At 38.0% G+C, this 21282-nt stretch overlaps 1 protein-coding gene across 10 annotated transcripts in view; it reads right to left on the minus strand.

Annotated features, from left to right (window-relative positions):
* ZBTB46 (zinc finger and BTB domain containing 46) overlaps window positions 1–21282 on the minus strand; it is a 97094-nt gene that overhangs the window by 23034 nt on the left and 52778 nt on the right. For 8 of the 10 annotated variants that reach the window (XM_044985390.1, XM_044985393.1, XM_044985395.1 and 5 more), the window contains 4 exons: window positions 15652–15927; window positions 7754–7926; window positions 6638–6689; window positions 5736–6552 (listed from right to left, as the gene is read on the minus strand). The exons of 1 other annotated variant lie outside the window; for it this stretch is intronic. In XM_044985390.1, the coding sequence (XP_044841325.1) occupies window positions 5960–6552; window positions 6638–6689; window positions 7754–7926; window positions 15652–15927 (1094 nt within the window). In that variant the 3' untranslated portion in view covers window positions 5736–5959. Of the gene's footprint in view, window positions 1–5735; window positions 6553–6637; window positions 6690–7753; window positions 7927–15651; window positions 15928–21282 lie in introns of those variants that run through there. One more of the 10 variants, XM_044985397.1, reaches the window with a different exon arrangement.

Consider the following 21282-nt stretch of genomic DNA (forward strand, 5'->3'; position numbering starts at 1 on the left):
AAGCCAAGGTATACATTTGCAGGAGTTAACCAGGCAAACCCATGTACAAATGTTCATTTACCCCACTTTGGGTGCACTATCATAGCAAATTCATGCAAATAACGTGTGTATTTGGATACCTAAACAGTATGAAAAAATCAGGCACAAAAGCTTTAAAAGAATGGTTAAAAAAGATTAAACCATTTTAACTATTTCTGCTTACCAAGAGAAAGATATGAACGTTTTATGTTAAATTTAGATACAAACTCTGTTTTAAATAACAGATACAGATCATTTTATGATAAATGTCCCTCAAATTTACTGCTTTGGGTAGTACAATGAATCTCAGTGCAGATGACAAATTTTTTCAGATAAGAAACTCTGTTTACTTAAGTTTGAACAGACACAGGACAATAATTTGTGCAGTTATAATTTTATTAAAAACTAAATATTTTGTCAAATATCCATATATTTTTATTTCTGCATCTATAAAACTAAAAACTTGAAAAATAAAAGCATCATCAGAAATACAGTTTCATTTTAGTGTTTCACAGCACTATCTGTTAAACACATATGCCTATAAGCATGTGTATTTAGTCAACAATATATTAACCTTGGTATGGACAAAGCTTTTTTTGTCTAAATGACAAAGTTTAAATGTACAAACTATTTGCCCTAAATAAAAAGGCTAATATTAAATATTTACAACACTTAGAAATAGCAGCATCTGTAAACAAGGAAATGATCATTGACTAGATTACCAAGATCATTACCAGCAGTGATACATGGCAAATCTCTATATGAGGAATAGCACCAAGAAGTGAAATATGCATTATGAACAAAGCTGTATTTTTAAACAAAAACAAATAAATTTTATAAATACATTTATATAAAATGAGCATTTTTAAAAAAAGTATCCAGCAACACTACAAAAACTTTGGCATTACTGTCTCAAATTATCTATCTTGTTTCACTGAGGTAGATTTTAATTGTTTTAGATTTTTAGAATTCTCTCCTTGCTAATACGTTAGCTCCCCTCCCGCTTTCCCACCTGAAAAAGTGATGTACAGGTTTAACACTATGCTGGCTGTACATGCATTTCCTGCATACAATCTTTAAAAACATCTGTTTGCAAATCTAAATAAACGCCAAACAAATCTGGTCTGTCGACTGTCACTGTTAAACACTGACAAATGCGTAGATGATATAGGAAAAAAACCTGTTGTGCAAAGTTATTATGCATTAGTCCTATCATGTAACATATTCACATCTAAACTAGAGTGGAAATAACGTCGTTGAATATGCACTTCAGGTCAGTGATAAAGGGAACCCATTTCATTTAGCATCACATTGTCTACAGAAGAAATTTTATTGCAAGGTTTGTCTGCAGTTTGGAAGATTTGTAGACAACTCCCTCCCCTCCCCACCCCCAACAAAAAACCCCACAGCTAAATTTATGCTTTCTTAATATCTTGCTTATCTCGTTTGCAACAATTATTCATAATTATTTCTCTTTATTGCTGATTGCTACCATCAGGACCCCCAAAAAGATATGTTCACAATTCAAAGCCCAAATTACAGAGACAGCATTTCTGGAATCCTGTGCAATAACTAGATCACTTCTGTGCCATATATTGTTTGGCATTCCCCTGCTTCAGTTGTCCACCCAATGTCAGTCTCATTACTGTAAGACTTCAATATATTATTCCATTTGGTGTGTTATTAGAATTGCCATCCTTAAGATGTTAAACCAAAAGCCATTTCTCCTGATTCTATGGAAATTAAATATTTTTTTAAATTAAAGAGAAAACTTGTTTCCTGACCAAAATTCTCCCTCTCAGGGCTTGTCTACATTACCCACTGGATTGATGGGCAGCGATCGATCCAGCAGGGGTCGATTTATCGCGTCTAGTCTAGATGCGATAAATCAACCGCTGAGCGCTTTCCCGTCAACTACTCCACCAGGGCGAGAGGCGCAGGTGGAGTCGACGGGGGAATGTCAGCTGTCAACTTACCACAGCGAAGACACTGTGGTGAGTAGATCTAAGTACGACAACTTCAGCTACGTTATTCACATAGCTGAAGTTGCGTAACTTGGATGGACCCCACCCAAGCGTAGACCAGGCCTCAGAAACAGTTGCTACATTTCCTACACAGTTACATCAATACCAGTAGCTGTTTGTACAACACAGCATAACTATTGCATAAAGGTGCTATATAAAACTACATTTTAGTCTATAAATCTGTGATTTATGCATATGCTGTGTTACTGCATGACAATTATTGGAATATTGACTCTTTTGGATGCCAAGAAGTATTTCACAAAATAACTTGAGGCAAGTTTTTTCCCCTTCATTTTACACATTAGATTGCATTTTATATTTTTAAGATCAAACTGCAATTTTATTTACATGGTAAAACCAATAATCCCCATCACATCTTCTCCTACTTCCTAATTCTGAATTTAAAAACACAAGTTTAAGAAAGTTTTCTATTACAACTATATAAACATCTATTATATTGTTCCCTGAAATTCTAATGTTTGTGGTGTTTTTAATTAATTTGCTCCTATCCTTGAAGACAAGAACTTGCAAAAGTCACTCAAGAAGTTTGATAAGTATTTGCACAGGTGTCAGGAATCAATACCATCGGTATTAACTGTACATATTACAATAAAATGCCTACTTAACCTAATAGAAAATAATTTCTTACACACTTCTGTGATCTCATTTGGATGTTGATTGAATTAATTTAAGTCCCTTAAACATTAGGGAAAGGAGAGGGCTAATCTAGTTGAAAGAATATTATCTAGAACTTTCACAAAGAATAACACAAAATAATAAAAGGACAAACTTAAAAACCTCAAAACAACAAACTCTGCAGAAAATGCTAACAGAAAACAGTAACAAAATCAGAGAACCAACAGGGATGTTGGTTAGAATGAGAGAAAAGAGGAGGCAATGATCAAGGGTCCTCTTTCATGATCCACCTACTCCTTTTACTTACAAGATGTATTCAGTGACCTTAACAGTTCCATATGTGTTTCACTACATTTATTACCACTGTGGCAATTTGAGTTCTAATGACTGTTCCCCAGTACAGGGGGAAACCCCTACCCCCAATAAGTATTTAATATGGCCATTATATCTGTCTGTGGCACATAACAGTCTAACTTCCGATGGGTTGTAATACTTTGGGTTAGTTGGGATTAACGTGAGGGTCACTGCAATAAAGAGGTCAGACCCTTTAGTATCCCCCTTAAACTCTATAACTATGACTCTGTCATGCGACAACAGTCCTTTTAGGTATGCTGTTACTCATACCTCCCTTTCTGATACGGTCTAGATACGCCCTCATTTGCTGCTTCCATAATGCCACAGAGATTTTTCATGGGGGCAGAGAGATTTTTCACAGTTCCCTCTCACTGCTCAGTTCCTTCCCACCTCCTCTCCCATCTGCCAAAGAGCACAGTAAATTTACTTAGCAATTGCCAAACATCAAATAGGCAGATTAGTCATGAGCATAACAGGAGGAGCAGGTTGATTCCAAGGCCTATTTATACATATATCAATAATCAATAAAGGGAAAGCATTATATGGACAAAAGAGTGTTTAATATGACTTTCTTGCTATATCAATTAACATGATATGTGCCATAATAGTTACATAGGAACAGACTCTCAAACTGTCTGTGATCTGCTCAGACACAGTGGGGGTGGGGGTGAGGTTGGTGGTGTTTGTGGCTTCCTGGCCCTAAGCCACCCAGCTCTGGTGCAAATTAGAGCTGCAGTGAAGCAGATTTATTTTAGAGCAGAGGAAGACTGAGTGTAGTGGGTCAGTGCTCAAGTAGGTGCCACTTCCCCTCCATGCTGGGGGTGGTAGAGCCACTTCTTCCAGCTTTTCATTGGTAGACAGTTCCTCTGCATGAGAAATTCTCCACTGGCCATCTCCAGCTGTTTTATGCCCACTTTGTGCAGCATGCAAAGTGGATTTAGCAAGCTAAAGAATCTGGCCCTTAATGTTTAATCATCCTACATGTATACAATATTCTTTGTGCAAAACTAAGCATTTCCCTGCCTTGTTTTCCTGAGGTATGGACATGCTACAAGAGAACTACTTTGGCGAAATCACAAGACTACTTCTAAACGTTTTGTTATTGTTTCCTAGTTATGTTGTCACACACATCAAAAGAACCAATATACAAATTAACCCTAACACACTACATAACACTTAAGCACCAGACCAAGTTGCTGACAACTTGTGCACAGGGTATTTGAAAAGCACTACTTAGTCTTAAACTACAGCAATTGTTAGAGTAATTAAACTAATATGTATTTGTATGAAAATAAATAGGAAACTGTGAGTTAAACAGTTCACAGCTTTCAAATAATTGAACTAAAGTAATTAAATGGGAACTATAGTTAGATTTCAACCTTCCAGTAACAGTGTCTGATTGTCAGGCTCCACTGTCTCCACTATATAATATTAGGCTTTTTGGAGCAAGAGGATATATTTTTATGTACATTCAATTTGGCTAGCTCAACCACAATGTACAGACCAAATTGATGGAGTTAAAAGACTTGAAGAAACTTAGTTTTTGAATGCCACACTTTTACTCATAAATATAGAAAATAACTCTAGGTAACATTCAGCAGCATACTAAATAATCAAATGTTCTTACCCCTGCAGCAATTTTTAAAAAATCCTAGTATAGAACATATGCCCACATAGCACAGAGTTTCTAAATATGATACAGAAAACTGGACTTCTTTATAAATAGCTTGTGGCATTTGGTGATAGCAAAGTACTTTCATTAACTGGTAGTTTGGGCCACAGATGAAACTAGCCGCTCAATCCCACAGTCGGGCAATTGCAAAGCTCAGGTCTTTTGTTGTTCTGTTTCTTTTATAATCTGTTTGATGCAATCTAAATCTAAATCTTTGTCCAATAGCATTCCAGAAGTTTTGCGTGGTTTTTAAAACTAGTATAAATGGAGACATCATTTAGCAAAGCAGAAATACTTGTCACAGTGGTTCAATAGAGTTTCTCACCTAATACAGGCAACAATCAGAATGTTTTAAGGAAGAGGAGGTGGCTGAGTGCACATACATGATACATTGGCAGGAAGCCAAAGGAAGTTTTTAAAAAAAATCTCAAAATGCCATAGTCAAATTGTATAAAACAGCAGGCCAGCTTCACCTTTTCTGGTAGGACTATATTCCTTTTCCCATGGGACATCTGCTGGAATTTGTACTTCTCAGAACAGATTCACTTTAGCTGCAGTACAGAACAAGCTTATAGTTTAACTGTGTAATGCCTAACATCAGAGGGGGAAATCTTCAATGACAAAGTTGACACAGAGACACGCCCTCTTCCACTCCCAAATGCAGTTATCCTGTATACTTTTCAATAATCCCTTTGAGACTATTTTAAACCAAGGAAATGTTTACAATCACTGATCATTTCCATTCATACAGACCCACACAGTACATAGGGACAGCAAATAACATATGGCCATAAATTGCTATGTTTACAAAGGAATCTTTGAAAACTGCTTTTAAAAATAAATAAATTAATTATCTTTAAAACCATTATCTCTGTATAACAAATTAAATCTTCTCTAAAGGCTTAAGCTTATATTAAAAAATACATAAGCCAAAAGTTCTTAATCATGACATGTAAAAATGTTAAAGGAATGCAACCTCTAATCATGAGTAATCCAAAATACCATTATATTATCTATCAAAAATATTCTAACACAAAATTGCATCTTGATTCTAATTAGAGTTTTTAGTTTACAAAATCTGGAACTGAAATAATGCCTGACCAATCTGTCCAATATCTGGGAATTATTATAGTGTTATAGCTTATCCAATGGTAAACCCATTTTCAGCAAGTAACAATCCAGCAATATACTCCTCTTAATTTATGGATTTAATAAAAAATAAATGCCTAAAACGTGATCCCATCTCCCTCCAATCTCATGATTTTCTCATTTCCTTAATACAGCTTTGATAGACCTCCTCAGGTTCCTGATTTTGATCCACACTATCCAGAACTTCACCGATTTGGTGGGCAGAGCCCAGGTAACACACTTTCATATGAGTAGTGAGATTCTTTTGTGTACCAAAACCTTTGCTGCAAAAGAGACACACAAAGGTACGTTCATCTGAGTGCACAGACATTAGATGCCGGTTCAGATCTGTCTTGTCTCTAAAGAGTTTTAAGCAGTCAGGACACTGCATCTTCTTGTGGTTAAAGTGGATTGTCTTTTCATGCCTATCCATATTTGATTTTAGTGTGAAGCTTGCAGGACACTTAGAACACTGGAAACGGGCAAGCTGATCCTGGGACACATGATCAGTGAGGCCAATGAGCACAGGTCTGGCACAGTCAATTAAGTCAAAAGGAAGAATCATGGAAAAAGCATGTTCGTGTATGTGCGCCTTCAACTTTTCAGTGCACTCAAAAACCCTCCTGCAGAAACCACACGTCAGTCTCTTGGTTAAGGTTGAATCCAAGAACAGGCCTTCATTCGTTAAGTCCATATCTTCAGATCTTGAAATGTTTATATCTAAAACAGAAACACACACACACACACGTTAATGACTTTAAGTAGAAAATAATTTTTAATTAAAGGTATTGTTCTCTCCATTTACCTGTGTCAGAGTTGTCAAACTGCCACAGTGCTAAAAATCCATCATAGGGGGCCTGTAAATGAAAAGTGCAATTAAGTTAAAATAAACACACAAAGAAAAATATTTCTCACCCACCCACCCACTCACCAACCCTCCACTTCTTTAACAGAGATCCAGCATTCTATTCAGCAATAATTAATTTCTCTTCTACAAACTTTTCATTATTAACAACATTTAGAGATTGCGGTCATAATTTTCAAGTTTGGAGCACAAAGAAGGGAACCTAGATAGGAATTTAAATTCATATTTGGACTCGTAAGTAAATGTGGTTCCATTTTCAGAGTTGCCAAGCACACACAGCTCCCTTCAACTTAATGGGAACCACGGATGCAGAGCAATTCTGAAAGTCAGGCTACTTTTATTTAGGAGCTGGCATATGGATCCAGGTACATAACTTTGCCCTTAACCCTTTACTGTCTATGGAACAGAGCGGATGTTGTAGTCTGGGCAGGTGTCTCAGAGATTGGGGACAGGGTGGGATGGTTAATTAACCTTTCTTACCATGTGATTTTTTTTACTAAAGGTGACTGCAAAAGAAGAGCTGTATTTTCCTCCATTTGTTTAATAAGGAGGCAAATATCTCATTCAAAAATATTTAAAAATGTAACATTACTGAGAGCTACATATTTTAGTTCAGAAACTTTTCCATTATGGAAAGCAATCCCTGCTTCTATCCATGTTTAAGTAATGAGTAAAAAAGCACACTGGACACCTGTGTGTTCAAGCATCCGTATATTGTATTATAACTCTTAATGGTTTTTATAATAAAAAGCACACATGCCATTTTTGTAAAAAACACTAATTACTTTCGGATGTATGTTCCATTGCGGAAAGAAAGAAAAGGGAAAGGGAGCTGCAAAATTAGGGAAATATTAGCTCTTAACCCAGCTCAGGAGCAAATCTGGATTTTTTTTTTCCTGAAGTTTTAAATTAACTATATTTTGAAAATGTAATTCTCTAGTGTGACATGGCAAAAGTATAAAAATACGATGGTCACTGCACATTTTTCTACTAAGATGAATGTGTGTTAACCCCCCCTAACATTTACAAATTTTTGCAGCTATCTCTTGATCTTACCTGAGCCGAGGAAGACAGCTTTCCTTTTATCATGGTTTCTGGTGACATTTCACCAGAACAGGAGATCACAGGGGGGCTCTGAGTGGCAAGGTGTGATGAAGGCAGCAGGGGAGATGGTGCTTCCACTTTGCCATCAAATTCGCCCCTTGAACGATTCAAGTTGGCACCAGGCCCTGGGGAACACAGGAAACGAGTCTCACCCACGTGAACTAGCACCAGCTGGTGGTTTTAAAAAAGGCCCTGAAAAGGCAGTGAATGAGCACTTGCAGTTTATCTTCTGTCAGTGGGAGGGAACGCAGCAGCGTAGTGATGCCAGGCCTTTTGTGTTTTTAAAACCAGCCTCCCCACCCAAAATGCCAGTTGCCTGCATGTGATGTATGTGGTGGGGGTTATATCTCACAGCAGCAAAATGGTCACTAAAGAGAGTCACATGGGAGAAAGAAGCAAAATGTAGCACAAATATTCTGAACAATTACATCTCTGAAATACACTGCTTTAACAAGTACTATTTCAAACATATAGCTCTAAATTTTCCATGAACATATACAAAAATTATTTATCCATTATCCATATAATTGTCTTTAAAAATTCTGTCAAAGTCTTAAGCCCAACATTTAACCATAATAAATAAATAAATTAATTTGTTTTATATAGTATCCTTAATCCCAGATCTCAAAGTGCTTTACAAAGGTGAGAAAGTATTACCTACATTTTATGATTGGGAAAGTAGAGAGCTTAAGAGACTTGTATAAGGTTGCACAATTAACCCCTAAAAAGAGTTACATTCTAAACCTCTACTAAAGTTTAAGGGAAAAGAAAATGACTGACCACTAAAAGGCCAACTTAATTTTGCTGTGCCAGACAAAATAAAAGTGTATCCCTTTGTTCATGTTGTGACAGCAGCTAAATGGTATACAGTACGCAGAAAGTATGTTGACAATCAATGGTGAAAATATATAATGATGTTTTGACTAAGACAAATTGCTATACAAGTTTAAAATTGTTAATTAAACCTTAACAGACATCTTAATTGTTGCCTCATTTCAACCTCACAAATGATTGCTTGTGAAAAGAACGTGGGCAAAATCATCAGGAACAAATACTGTATATGCATTGTTAAATATGGTATTTGTAAACTAAGCTGTAAAAAAAGCACAATTTAAAATACTTTACATCCTTTCAAAGGCTTTTCATTCTTATTACAAGAGTACAATAATTTGCTTGCAAGATAGCAAACAAGGTATATACAAACTTAGCATAATTTTAATCAAATTATTAAATACGTGCAAATGTTAAGTCACATGGCATAAACAATTATTTCACAAAAGATACAACTTAATCAAAATTACAGTGGAGCATTCCACTGAAACTTAAACCACCCACCCCAAAACACAACCACTCAACATTTTATTAAATACCCAAAAAGATTAAAGTGACTTTAAGATGCCTTGTAACAAGGATTCCCCATTACTTCCTCAGTTTATTTAAAACACCACTGCTACTCTTGCACTTCTTACTATCTTCTGGTTTGGCCTCCTCCGTTTTGGTCTTCTGTATTAGAGTTACTCTCACAGTTTAGTGAGTTACATTCAGGAGCGTTGAGAAGAGAATATTTTCAAGCTTGCCTTCTATTTAACAATAAACATTGCAGGGAGAATTAAAAAAAAAATGTAGGGAGTAATGAGGCAAAATTAAATTATTAAGTTACTATCTCCAGTTATAAACAGGTGGATTTCTTGTCTTAATTTACCATTAGAACATATGTGATTTCCTTGTGAATGGGCAATGATCTGTGGCAGGTTCAAGAACACATGGAGAGTACATACAAATGTAAGAACGGCCAGACTGGATCAGACCAATGGTCCATCCTGCCCAGTATCCTGTCTTCTGACAGTGGCCAATGCCAGATACTTCAGAGAGAACACACAGAACAGGCAATCATCGAGTGATCCATCCCTGTTGTCTAGTCCCAGCTCTGGCACCCAGACGCTAGGGACATTTAGAGCATGGGGTTGCATCCCTCACCTTCTTGGCTAATAGCCATTGATGGACCTACCCTCCATGAACTTATCTAATTCTTATTTGAACCCTGTTATAGGTCTGGCCTTCACAACAGCCCCAACACAGGTGACTGTGCATTGTGTGAAGAATTTCCTTATGTTTGTTTTAAACCTGATGCCTATTAATTTCACTGGCTGACCCAATTCTTGTGGTATGTGAAGGAGTAAACAACACTTCCTTATTCACTTTATCCACATCATTCATTATTTTATAGACCTCCCTCATATCCCTTAGTCATCTCTTTTCCAAGATGAAAAGTCCCAGTCTTTTTAATCTCTCATCATGTAGAAGCTGTTCCATACTATTAATCATTTTTGTTGCCCTTCTCTGTACCTTTTCCAATTCTAATACATCTTCTTTGAGATACAGAGTAAAAAATATTTTCAACATTCAAATTAATCAGGGGGAAAAAATCAGGTTTATAGTATTACACCACTTTAGGTAATTGCACAATCACTGTCCACCTACACAGATATGAGATTAACTGGTGTTCTGATTAAATCTACAATACTAATGCAGATTGCCCTGTTTACATTGCAGCTCTGTATTGTGACTCTAGAGAATTTATATACGGAGTCCAATTCAGGCTAAATGTAGTCTGAACTTTGGCAAAGTAAGAAACAATGGTTTAGCTTTTGGAATTCCCTTGCTAGTTCCATTAGTAAGCTATACTTGGTAATAAATGTGAAGTAAACAGCTGCCCACTTATTAAAGCAACAGCGAAGGCTGATGGAATGGGCAATTTTTTGGAGCATGAGGGGAAACAATATGCTACTCCTGAAAATGGAAAGGAAAGATATGCAGAATAAAATAGATATTAATTGTTGTTATGTATCTACTTGTTTGTTTCCACCAATTGCAAGTATCAAATTAAGGTATATCCTTGATGTTTTGTACTATGCATGTAAGTAAATAGTGTCAGAGTTTAGGTTTTAATCCATTCTGGTTAATATAATAAGAAATGTTAAGATTATTTTTTTCTTTAAATTCTTTCATGGAAGCAAGACAATTTTCTTAATCAGAAATTAAAACTATCAATTGTCCTGTAGTCAGCATTGTTCACGGAAAAATATGCACAGAAGATCTCAGTGATAGCTACATGAAAATAGTATCCTCCATTGCCAAGAGCACTAACAGCTTTAACAGTAAACTCCTGTAGAAAACTTAAACTGAAATGCCAAGATCATTATGACATGCTTAAAATGACATCAATTCTCCTCTAAATCTTGTAAGAAAACGTTCGTGCCTACATGAATACCACTTGGGAAAACTGACCACTGTGTAAATGTATTCCTTTAACTTTTTGTTAAAGTATAAATTATTGGCTTAAATGAATATCTAAAAATAAAATATTAATTGGTTAGCCCAAGAGAAAAGGGGCCTTTGTACTATGCAATTTGTTGTGTAACGTGCTTCATAGGAATTGCTTCTATAAACAAACAGAGTAAACAGGAAGAGCTGAACAGACATATGGAAAACTTTATAACAGACTAATCTGAAAACACGAAAGGAGTCTTTTTTTTTTTTAAATGAGAGTTGACTTCAATCACCAGACACTGAAAACTTAACTGACTTTTTAACTATGGAAAATATGGATGAAGTAACTTGATCTGATTATTTCCTATAGCATTACCTGAAGGGCAAGAAATGAAAATAATTTTTAAATTTTTTTATTACTTTTATTTTTAAGCTGATTTGAATTGGTTAAGTTTAAAAGTACTGCATTACCTTCTGCTCAGTTGTTCTAAACACAATATATGAATATCCACTGAAACAAGAATGATCCTGTATTTCCATTGTCCATTAACTGAGTATTAGGGATTTCATGCCTCTCTTTCAGTGTCATCATTACAAAAGGTACAATGCTTGTACATCCTTTAAAATTAATGTTCATTTACACAGAACTTTTTACTTTGTTTTGTTAGCTTAATGTTTACAAAACAGAACCACATTAAAGTTGACATGAATCAGCAGTTCCCTTTACTCACCAAGCACAAAGATTTCTCAGGTTTAAAATCCATTAGAAAAATCAGCAAAGGTATGATGAGCACCTTTATGTATTCTCAATTAGCTTCTTACAACAGTATAAACTATGCCAGAGAAAAACTAAAGAAACCCTGTATTTCTACAGCAAACAGGGATGCAACCAGAAATTTCCTGAGGGAGCCCGAGAGGTGCATTTGTGTGTATGCGTCCCCTCCTCTGCACTGCCATGACCTCTTCCTGCTCTCCTCCCACAGGAGAGACTGACTGACTGAAACACTTTCCCCTCCAAAAAGAACAGGAGTATTTGTGGCACCTTAAAGACTAACAAATTTATTTTAGCATGAGCTTTCGTGAGCTGCAGCTCACTTCTTCGAGTTGGAACCCCCGTCCCCTCCCCGTCTATGGCCAAGGAGGGGGGGAACCCTGGGCCCCCTGATTCTCTGCCCTCATTGCTTCCCTAACAGTGACAGAGTTATACCCCCATTAGAAACCTCATGAGTATGTCAAACAAAGAAAATACACTCTTACAACCTATTCCTCCTTACCTCAATCTTACTCAGAAAAGGGACAGCAAATATGACCAACACTATTTAGGTGCTCTTCTTACAATACTATTTTCTGGGTCAGGAGGACAACTGAATCAACAGATGGTTAAGATCCAACACACTTTCTTTTCTTTTTTTAAAGCTTCAGGATGAAAACCATTTAGAAATGCTTGGTGTTAGTGCACGTCATTTTCAGATTTGACAAAATAGAAAACAAAACTACAATTAATAATCATTATTTTTAAATAACTTTGTTCATTGCCTTTTTTTTAAAATTAAAGTTCCAAAGATTTAAATGACAAAATCCTCAACTCATGGGTTTGAGAAAGAAAGTAAAGAACTGAAATAATGGGAGGGGGGAAAAATCCAAAGATCAACTACTAACCTAAATTGCATGTTCTGACTGTATTAGCAGTGCCCTAATCACTTGATACATTATAACTTACGAGTTTAATCCTAAACACGGATTTAAAAACAAGCTATCACTTATGGCTTTTTAACAAAATCAACAGGATATAAAGTTTAATGAGAAATTTTAGTGTACAGAGTTAAATATCACTAAAGAATTAACATTAAAGAGATACTCAAATTGAAGGGACCATTATAAAACAAGTACACTCAAAATTATGACAGCAGCTCCTAGTGATACATTAACAAACAGCAAGGAGTCTAATCAAATATAAAGAGGAGGTTCCCCCTCCCCGCCAATTCCCTGCTTCAATCAGCTGTAAAATGAGTCTCCCCAGGCTTTTGGGCATGGTTGTGGCAAGAACTATAGACCAATTATCTTTTTCTCTTAACTCCAGAAGAAATTCATTTCACTTGCATGAAGACCAAGTAATTAGGGCCTATGTGGGTGAATTTCATGTGCTGGTGAAAGCGCAAGGATGTGAAATCAAATACCTGCCAATGTAGGGCCAAGATGAGGGGCAGGGGCGGCTCTATAAATTACGGCGCCCCAAGCAGGGCGGCGCGCTGTGCTGCCCTTTCCCGGTCCCGTGGCCGGGGCAGAGGTGTGTGCGGCGGGTGCGCTGGTTTGCGGCTCCGGCGCACCCGCCACAGTCATGCCTGCGGCAGCTCAAGCAGAGCCGCGGGAAGAGGGGACCCTCCGCAGTCATGCCTGCGGCAGGTCCGCTCGTCCCGGGGCTCCGGTGGACCTCCCGCAGGCATGACTGCGGAAGGTCCGCCGGAGCCAAATGCCGCCCTGCCCCGACAATGCCGCCCCACGCGCCTGCTTGGCGCGCTGGGGTCTGGAGCCGGCCCTGATGAGGGGCTGCAGTGTGGCATCCTCCCAGAGCTGTTACTCTTGCCCATGAAGGCAGAAACTGCTTCATCATGCTATTACTCCTAGAAGCAGTGACCATGACACATTGTCCATGTAACACTAATCCCAGGTCCCCTCCTTTGACCTGCCCTATTCCTAGCCTCCACCCACCTGTAGGCCTGGTGAGGAGACCCCTTCTACAGAATGCAAGGAGGGCAAAAACTCCCCTGTGCAGAACACTCTGCCTACAGGTTCCTCCACACAGTTGCAACAAGAGTTTAGGTGGTACAAAGGGCCATGTGCTGCTTCACTGCAATGGGGCCATCTGCACTCTAGGAGTAGTCTGAACAACAGAATATTCTACTTATTTACTTAGAGAGATTACCAAAGTAAAGAAACTACCCTAGCAACTAAAAAAAAAAAAAAGCAAAACATCACCTCCAAAACAAAAACAAATGAAACAACTCCAAGTTGCAAACAAACTAATGAACAACAAACAAAAAGATTACAACTGCCAACCCCCTTTAGTTTTTCACTTTTAAAACCAGACTAACTTCAACAAAAAATTAAATTATTTTCATTTTGGGAATGAGAAGGAATATTAAGATTTGCCATTATGTTATTTTTAATTGCATTGCCACTGCACTGTAATTCATCATGCAATTCGGGTGATTGATTGCTAGCTTAAAGGTGACCTAAACATTTTGGCCTTCAAAAATAAAAATAAATAAAAATCAAATATGTGCTAAATGTTCTTTTCGCTTTGCTTATTTGGGTCATTCGCTGCCTTAATGATGTTGTTTCCCCCCCCCCCCACTTTCTGGAAGTCGGAAGTGCATATACTGCTAATGGCCATCTTTTGCTTTGTACGATGCCCCGGCCAGCGTTCTGCTCCCCCACTACTGAAAATACCATCTCAGTACAGCATATATGGTTGTTATTTCTATTTTCTTCAGCCTACCAAAGTTTCATCTAAAACACTTTACAAAAGACATGCATAGAAGAAACTATAGAACTACCTTATAACATAGGCAAGCATATATACTCAAGTTCTTATTAATGGTGTGTACACATAACCAGTAGAGCATAACCTGAAGCAACCAGGAAATCATCCTATGAACTATGATGTTTCCACATACTTCAGACTTGAAGAAAGTATGTTTTAAGTTAAGAATAAACAGAATGGTCACGTTTATCCTGAAAAAGAGCATGGTGTAAGTTCAAAAGCTTGTCTCTTTCACCGACAAAAGTTGGACCTATAAAAGGTATTACCTCACCTACCTTGTCTCTCTACCATCCAGGGATCAGCACAGCCACAGCAACACTGTAAACGCTTTTACCCTGATTATTTGGGGATACTTAGCAAATGTGCAAGTGACTAGTTGCAAGATGCTATCAAGAATTTCCCTTCCTTCCTCAATTCCAGTTTTTGTAATTATCAAATATTTAGTCTGAAAATAAAACCCCAAAACAAACAAGAAGTATCACTCTTTGTGCATAAGCATAGTGGAAGTCAGTATGGCTATAGAAACTGTTATTCGTTCATTATCAAATACAGAAAATCCAAAGGAAGAAGCAAAAAAGGATTCGGCTTGTTGGGTCTACAAACATGACTACAGCTCTCATTTTATTTTTAAAATTTACTGGAGTGGCAGTTCCTTCCCACCTGGATTTAAGATTGATTCATTTTTTATCCAAATCCTACACAGCATCCCTTCTTTAACTGAAAAAGTCAAAGATTCCATATTCTCTAAATACGTAAAACCATGCTAGTGATTTGTCAATAAGCACAATGTCCAAATCAATGTAATAAATATCTCCCTAATACCTTTTGTATTTCCAACAATTGGTACTAGAGCTATGCTGCATAACACTACAGACAACAGGATTCTAAACCTCAAGGGATGTGCATTTATACAGAAGTTTAACATAGGTATAAATAGTAAAGGAGTAATAAATCTAGAGTGACCTGAATTTCCTCCTTTTTCCCTAATTAGTTTTTAAATTAATCTTTAAGCAAAAATATAAAAGTATAAACTTACGAGATAAAGAATGTGTGCCTTTGGGTAAGTACTCGAATAGCAGAGAACTGTCCTCTCCCAGCATGTCAGCTTTCAGAGATAACAGGCTGTTCTTACTCATGAGGGCTGCGCGCAGGTTAGCAACTGTCGCAGCCTGAAGTGCATCATCCTTCTCCGGGGTAAGAGGCTGAGATAGGTAGCTAGCATCACCTCCTAGGAGTGCTTCATCAACATTTGCGTAAAGGTCTGATCTCTCCACTCGGTTATCTGAATTGCTGGGTTCTGTCACATCAGCACCTATGTAAATAAAAACACCATTAGAGAAACATACAAAGAATTCAAACTTTCAAGGTGAGATATCTACCACGTGCATTTCTCATCTTAGGACTAAACAGCTAGGCAACAATAGAACATAGGAAGAGGACCTGTTGGTTTTGCTTTCATAAGTAGATGGTACAGAGTTCTGGTTTGGGTCTCAACTTTTATTGTCTGTTACATATTTTAATTTAAAACAGTTACACATTTTTACTCAACCCAAAACATGCAACTCACATGCTTCTAATGTCCAGACTACACAAAAATTAAAGCAAAAACTCTGTTAACGTTTTCAGTTACCAACCACTAAAGACTTATTCTAATACATGGTGAGAAACAAATTTAGTGAGAGTAACTCTTCCACCCTTGAGAAAGCCTGAAGGTGAACTGCAATATTATATGACCCATAATCTTGAAACAGAAAGTGTGTACACGTTACAAATTACAAGAGATACATCAGAACCAATTCAGTTAAGGTTCTCCACCAGATCCTACCAACTTGGGTTGTAGTCTTCACTGTTGTCCTATGAAGCAGGTGGTTACATTACAGCTATCACAAACAATGTAGATGGATAATCAATGTAACTCACTGGATTATACTGAGCAATTCATATTTTGTACTACAGCAAGAGTTTCACTGACCATGACAGTTAAGATTTTATCATAGCAGACTAGTACAGAAACTGTTTTCAACCACTTTAAATTGTGGCTTTTCAGCTGAAATTTTCCAGGGTTGGTCTTTTCCCCAAGATGAAGATTTTGGAAAATCTGAGCAACAACAGGTCTACTACAATTCCACGTGGTCCCTAACGTCATTCATATTAAAAGTATACCATAAACTACAGTTGCACATCTATTATAAATGAAGTTTAACATGAGTACTTGTGAAAAAACTCTGACAAAACAGACCACCTGACATAGTTAATTGCCTCAGAAGTAAAAAATATAATGGACTATTACAACAATTAGCATAAGTGCAGGAGAACGAAAAGAATATTAGAAAATAATACACACGTATGTAAAGTTGTAAATATTACATTTGCATGTTCTTTATTCTACTAAAAATGACATCCATACCTTTAGCCATCATGATAATTATTTAAAATATTCCACAAAGGAATAATCTCCCAACAGAGCAACAGTGACCACACACACAACAAAGTTAACTAGCCATCAATTCAAAATAGCCAAACATACCCAACAAACCTAAAACCCAATCTCAAACACACAGCCATTGCCAAAATCCTGAGTAAATGGACAGTCGGTGCAGCATGTCCTAAAAGTCAACAGATTATGGCTATTTTGAAAAGCCAGCAGGACATCACTGACAATGCCCCATCAAGGGGATTCTGTATCTCCGCAGAGTGCACGTGTGGCTGGACCATATAGGGAGAGAGGCAGTTTTTCCTGTAGACAGGTCCCAAATGATTTATTACTTTATAGGTCAAAACCAATTCTTTAAAATTCACTCAAACCAATAGGCAGCCAATGCAAATCAGACTGCTGATGCTGTGTGCTCCCCTACAAGATATACCATTTAACAAGTGAGTTGTAGCAGTCTACACAAGCTTCAGTTTTCAAATGGATTTAATGTGTGGCCCCATAGAGAGCATATTATAATTTATATAGCAATTTCCATCACTACATCTCAAAGTGCTTTACAAAGGAGGTCAATCTTTATCCCCATTTTACAGATGGGGAAACTGAGCACAAAGGTGAAGTGGCTTGCCCAAGGTCACAGAGCAGGCTAACGGTAGAGCCAGGAATAGAATCCAGGTCTTGAGTTGCAATCTACTGTTCTATCCACTAGACCACACTGCTCTACATTACTGTAATGTAATTTTGAAGTGACAATGCTATGAACAACAGCAGCAAGATCCAAATCGGAGATCAAAGGTTGCACTCTCCTGTCTGAGAGAAGACCAAAAAACGACATATTGGTCACTGCTGTAATATGGAGTGTCTAAAAGCCACTGTGTTTTAAATGATGGTCTAAGACCATTCCAAAATTAAGAAACTAAGAACAGATGAATACTGTGACACTCTACACTCCAGGGGAGCACCCTGTAACCCCCATATTCATTTGTATATAATTTTGATGTTGCATACAAGGTATCCCTTGAAAGGTATCATGGGAAAAGTTATGATCTGCTGAAACCCATTGTTACATCTAAATATATATTATTAATGCATATGAAGTTATGGAGAGTTGTGTTGTATGATTGTCACTAAAATATGCTATGGGTTTGGGAAGTGCCCAGATACTAGTGCCTCCAAAGACAATAACCAGGGAGATAACCAACACCTAGGCAAGTGTAGAACAACTATCAACAGCCACTGTCCAGCAAGGGAGCTACAATGCAATGACTCACTTGCACAAGGCCACACCAGGGGAATTGCTCAACCTTGCCTGGGGACTCAGCAGTGACCATGAGACATGCCTGGATTTGTGTTCTCCAATCACATGGGACTAGGGGTATAAAACAGAACAGAGTCACCCCATGCTGGGCCCTTTTTCCTCCCCCACCTACGCTGCAAGCAACAAGGATGTTGAGAAGACAGACGATTTCAACAGAGGAGACTGGCCCATGTTTAAGGGACAAACCTGTATATTAATGACTGTAAGAGCCAGTGGAGTGAGAACATTGCTTGATCTAAATACTGCCTAGTGTGATAAGGGTTAAGGTTTAGACTGCGTGCTTATATTTTATTTTGGTAACCACTCTGACTTTCTGCTGATCACTTATAATCATTTAAAATCTATCTTTTGTAATCAATAAACTTGTTTTACTGTTTATCTTTACCAGTGAGTTTGCCTGAAGTGCTTGGTAAATATGCTCAAGTTACCAAGACTCATGTATGTCCACTTTCCATTCATGAAGTGGTGAACCAATAAATAAACTTGCATTGCTCAAGAAAGGGTCTTGAGCAGTGCAAAACGATATATGTCTGAGGTACAAGGCTGGGAGCTCGGGGGATTTGGCTCTGGTGCCTTTCTCTGTGTGATTCATGAATGGCTCTGGGAGCCTTCATGCAATTTAGCTGGGTGTGGGGCTCCATGTGCGGTTGCACTGAGTGGTAACAGCACCTGCGGGGGTTTGCTGCTTGCCACTAGTAAGGCATTGTGAGAGACAACCCAGAACAGGGAGTAAAGAGGGCACAGCGGTTCCACAGTCCCAGGCTGCATCCCAGGGATTCCGTCACAAATACCTTCAACCAAAGGGGCTTATGTTATTTCTCCATATCATCCTAAACTGGACATCCTACAATTTAGCACCACCTGAGGTTTGTCTAGTTTGAGCTTTAACTCACCTGCCCTCCTCTATGACCTCTCATCTCAACCTGACTAAAACTGGCTAAAAGTGTTCAACAGCATTGTCCAGAGAAGGGGTTCTCAGCCTTTTTCTTTCCGAGCCCTCCCCCCCCCGCCAACATGCTATAAAAAAACTCCATGCCCCACTTATGCCACAACGACTGTTTTTCTGCATATAAAAGCCAGGACCAACATTAGTGGGTAGCAAGCAGGGCACCTGCTCGAGGCCCCATGTCACAGAGTCTTGTGAAGCTAAGTTGCACAGGCTTCAACTTCAGCCCCAAGTGGCAGGGCTCGGGGCCCCAGGCCACAGCCCCATGCGGCGGGGCTTCAGCTTCCTGTCATGGGTCCCAGAAAGTCTAATGCCGTCCCTGCGTGGTGGACCCCTTGAAACCTGCTCAAGGCCCCTCTGGGGGCCCCGGACGCCTGTTGAGACCCACTGGTCCAGAACACACAAGACAAAGCTGGCTTTCACCCTCATAAAAAATACTTAAAATACTGTACTCCATGCCATCTTCGTGGCCTTCCTAGTGGCCACATGAATAAAAGGGGTGAAAGAGGAAACTCTGCAATACCCTACACTTGAGAGCCCTATTTGAGAAACACTGTGATCATGAGACTAAAGACTATCCCAAAACATTTGCATAACAATAGCAGAATTAAGGTTAATCATATGGATATCTTGGCTTTTAAGTGCTTAACTATGCAACTTGAAGTTTCTCTTAACAGTTTTTTGAAACAGAAGTGTATCTGAAGTTAGTTATTTGTGATATGCTCTGATCTTATATCTGCCTCTCAGGGCACTTTAGAGTCCTTATCATACTTTGAGGTTTATTCTGTTAAACTGGATTGCATATATGAAGATAGAACAATAGCCTGCTCTTGTCCCATACCTACATCTTCCACTTCCTTCAAAAATGACAACTATTCACTACTCTGTAGTACTCAATCAACACTGTTGGAGATTTAGGGGAAATTAAAGGATGGCAATGCAAGCTTTGCAACTAACATGACAGCAGTGTTTAGATTCAGCTGGCAGACATATTCTCTCTCTCCCTCTGTAAAGCAGAACTATTTCTGATTATTCCCTCCCTCCCTCCCCATATTTTATTTCTGGAGAGTCAGCTCAACAGTCTTAGTTTCTTTTAGAAAAAAGTATTTTAAAAATTAGTTTTCCAAATTTAAAATGTTAATATTTAGCCACATTTTTATTAGTGTTTATAATTAGAGCATAAAAGCATTTTTTAAAATGTCCCTTTAATCAAAATGATTAAAAAATAAAGTATCGCATGAAGAGATTAAGAAATGAAGAGAATTATGGCTAATTAAAAAGGCAATTTAACAAACATCTTTAAAACCTATTACTCCTACCAGCATTGTTTGTAGTGCATTTTGCATGAGGTGGCAAAGAATTCAGGCCTGAAAGGATGTTTGACAACAATGACTGTTGCCAAATATTGGGCAGTAAAACATTTCCAGTTTTCTCACTTCTTTTCCATAGCCAATTACAGATGCTGACTGACAGTTTCCAGAATGTGTTGCTGCATGCTGCACATAAACACTAATTGCCAAAACACAGGCAGATTAATTGTAACCACAAAAAGATATTAAGTATTCGTCAAAAGCCAAGATTACAGGCAGCCAATGAAATAGTTACTTTAGGGCTTCCAGTATTTATAGTTGAAATGACCTAATCAAATATACATTAAGGCAAAATAACTAATCACACTAATGTAATTACTAAAAAAATACAAAATAAAAATACAAAACAATAAACCCCAAACAAAGTCCCTCTTAATTAAGTTTGCAAAATCCCTCTCTCATCTGACATAACAGCTCTTCTAATCTGCTAGCAAAGAATCATATGAACCTAAAGTATCCATCGCTGCCCAATTAACTAAGGCGGGGTGGAGAACTTATGGCAGGCAGGCCAGATCCAGCACGCTGCTGCATTTCATCTAGCCCGCGGCTAGTCTCCACGCTGCAGGCCAGAAGCCCTGGGTCTCGGCACCTCGGCAACGAGC

This window comes from Mauremys mutica, chromosome 13, assembly GCF_020497125.1.
Source record: "Mauremys mutica isolate MM-2020 ecotype Southern chromosome 13, ASM2049712v1, whole genome shotgun sequence".
Taxonomy (NCBI): domain Eukaryota; kingdom Metazoa; phylum Chordata; order Testudines; family Geoemydidae; genus Mauremys; species Mauremys mutica.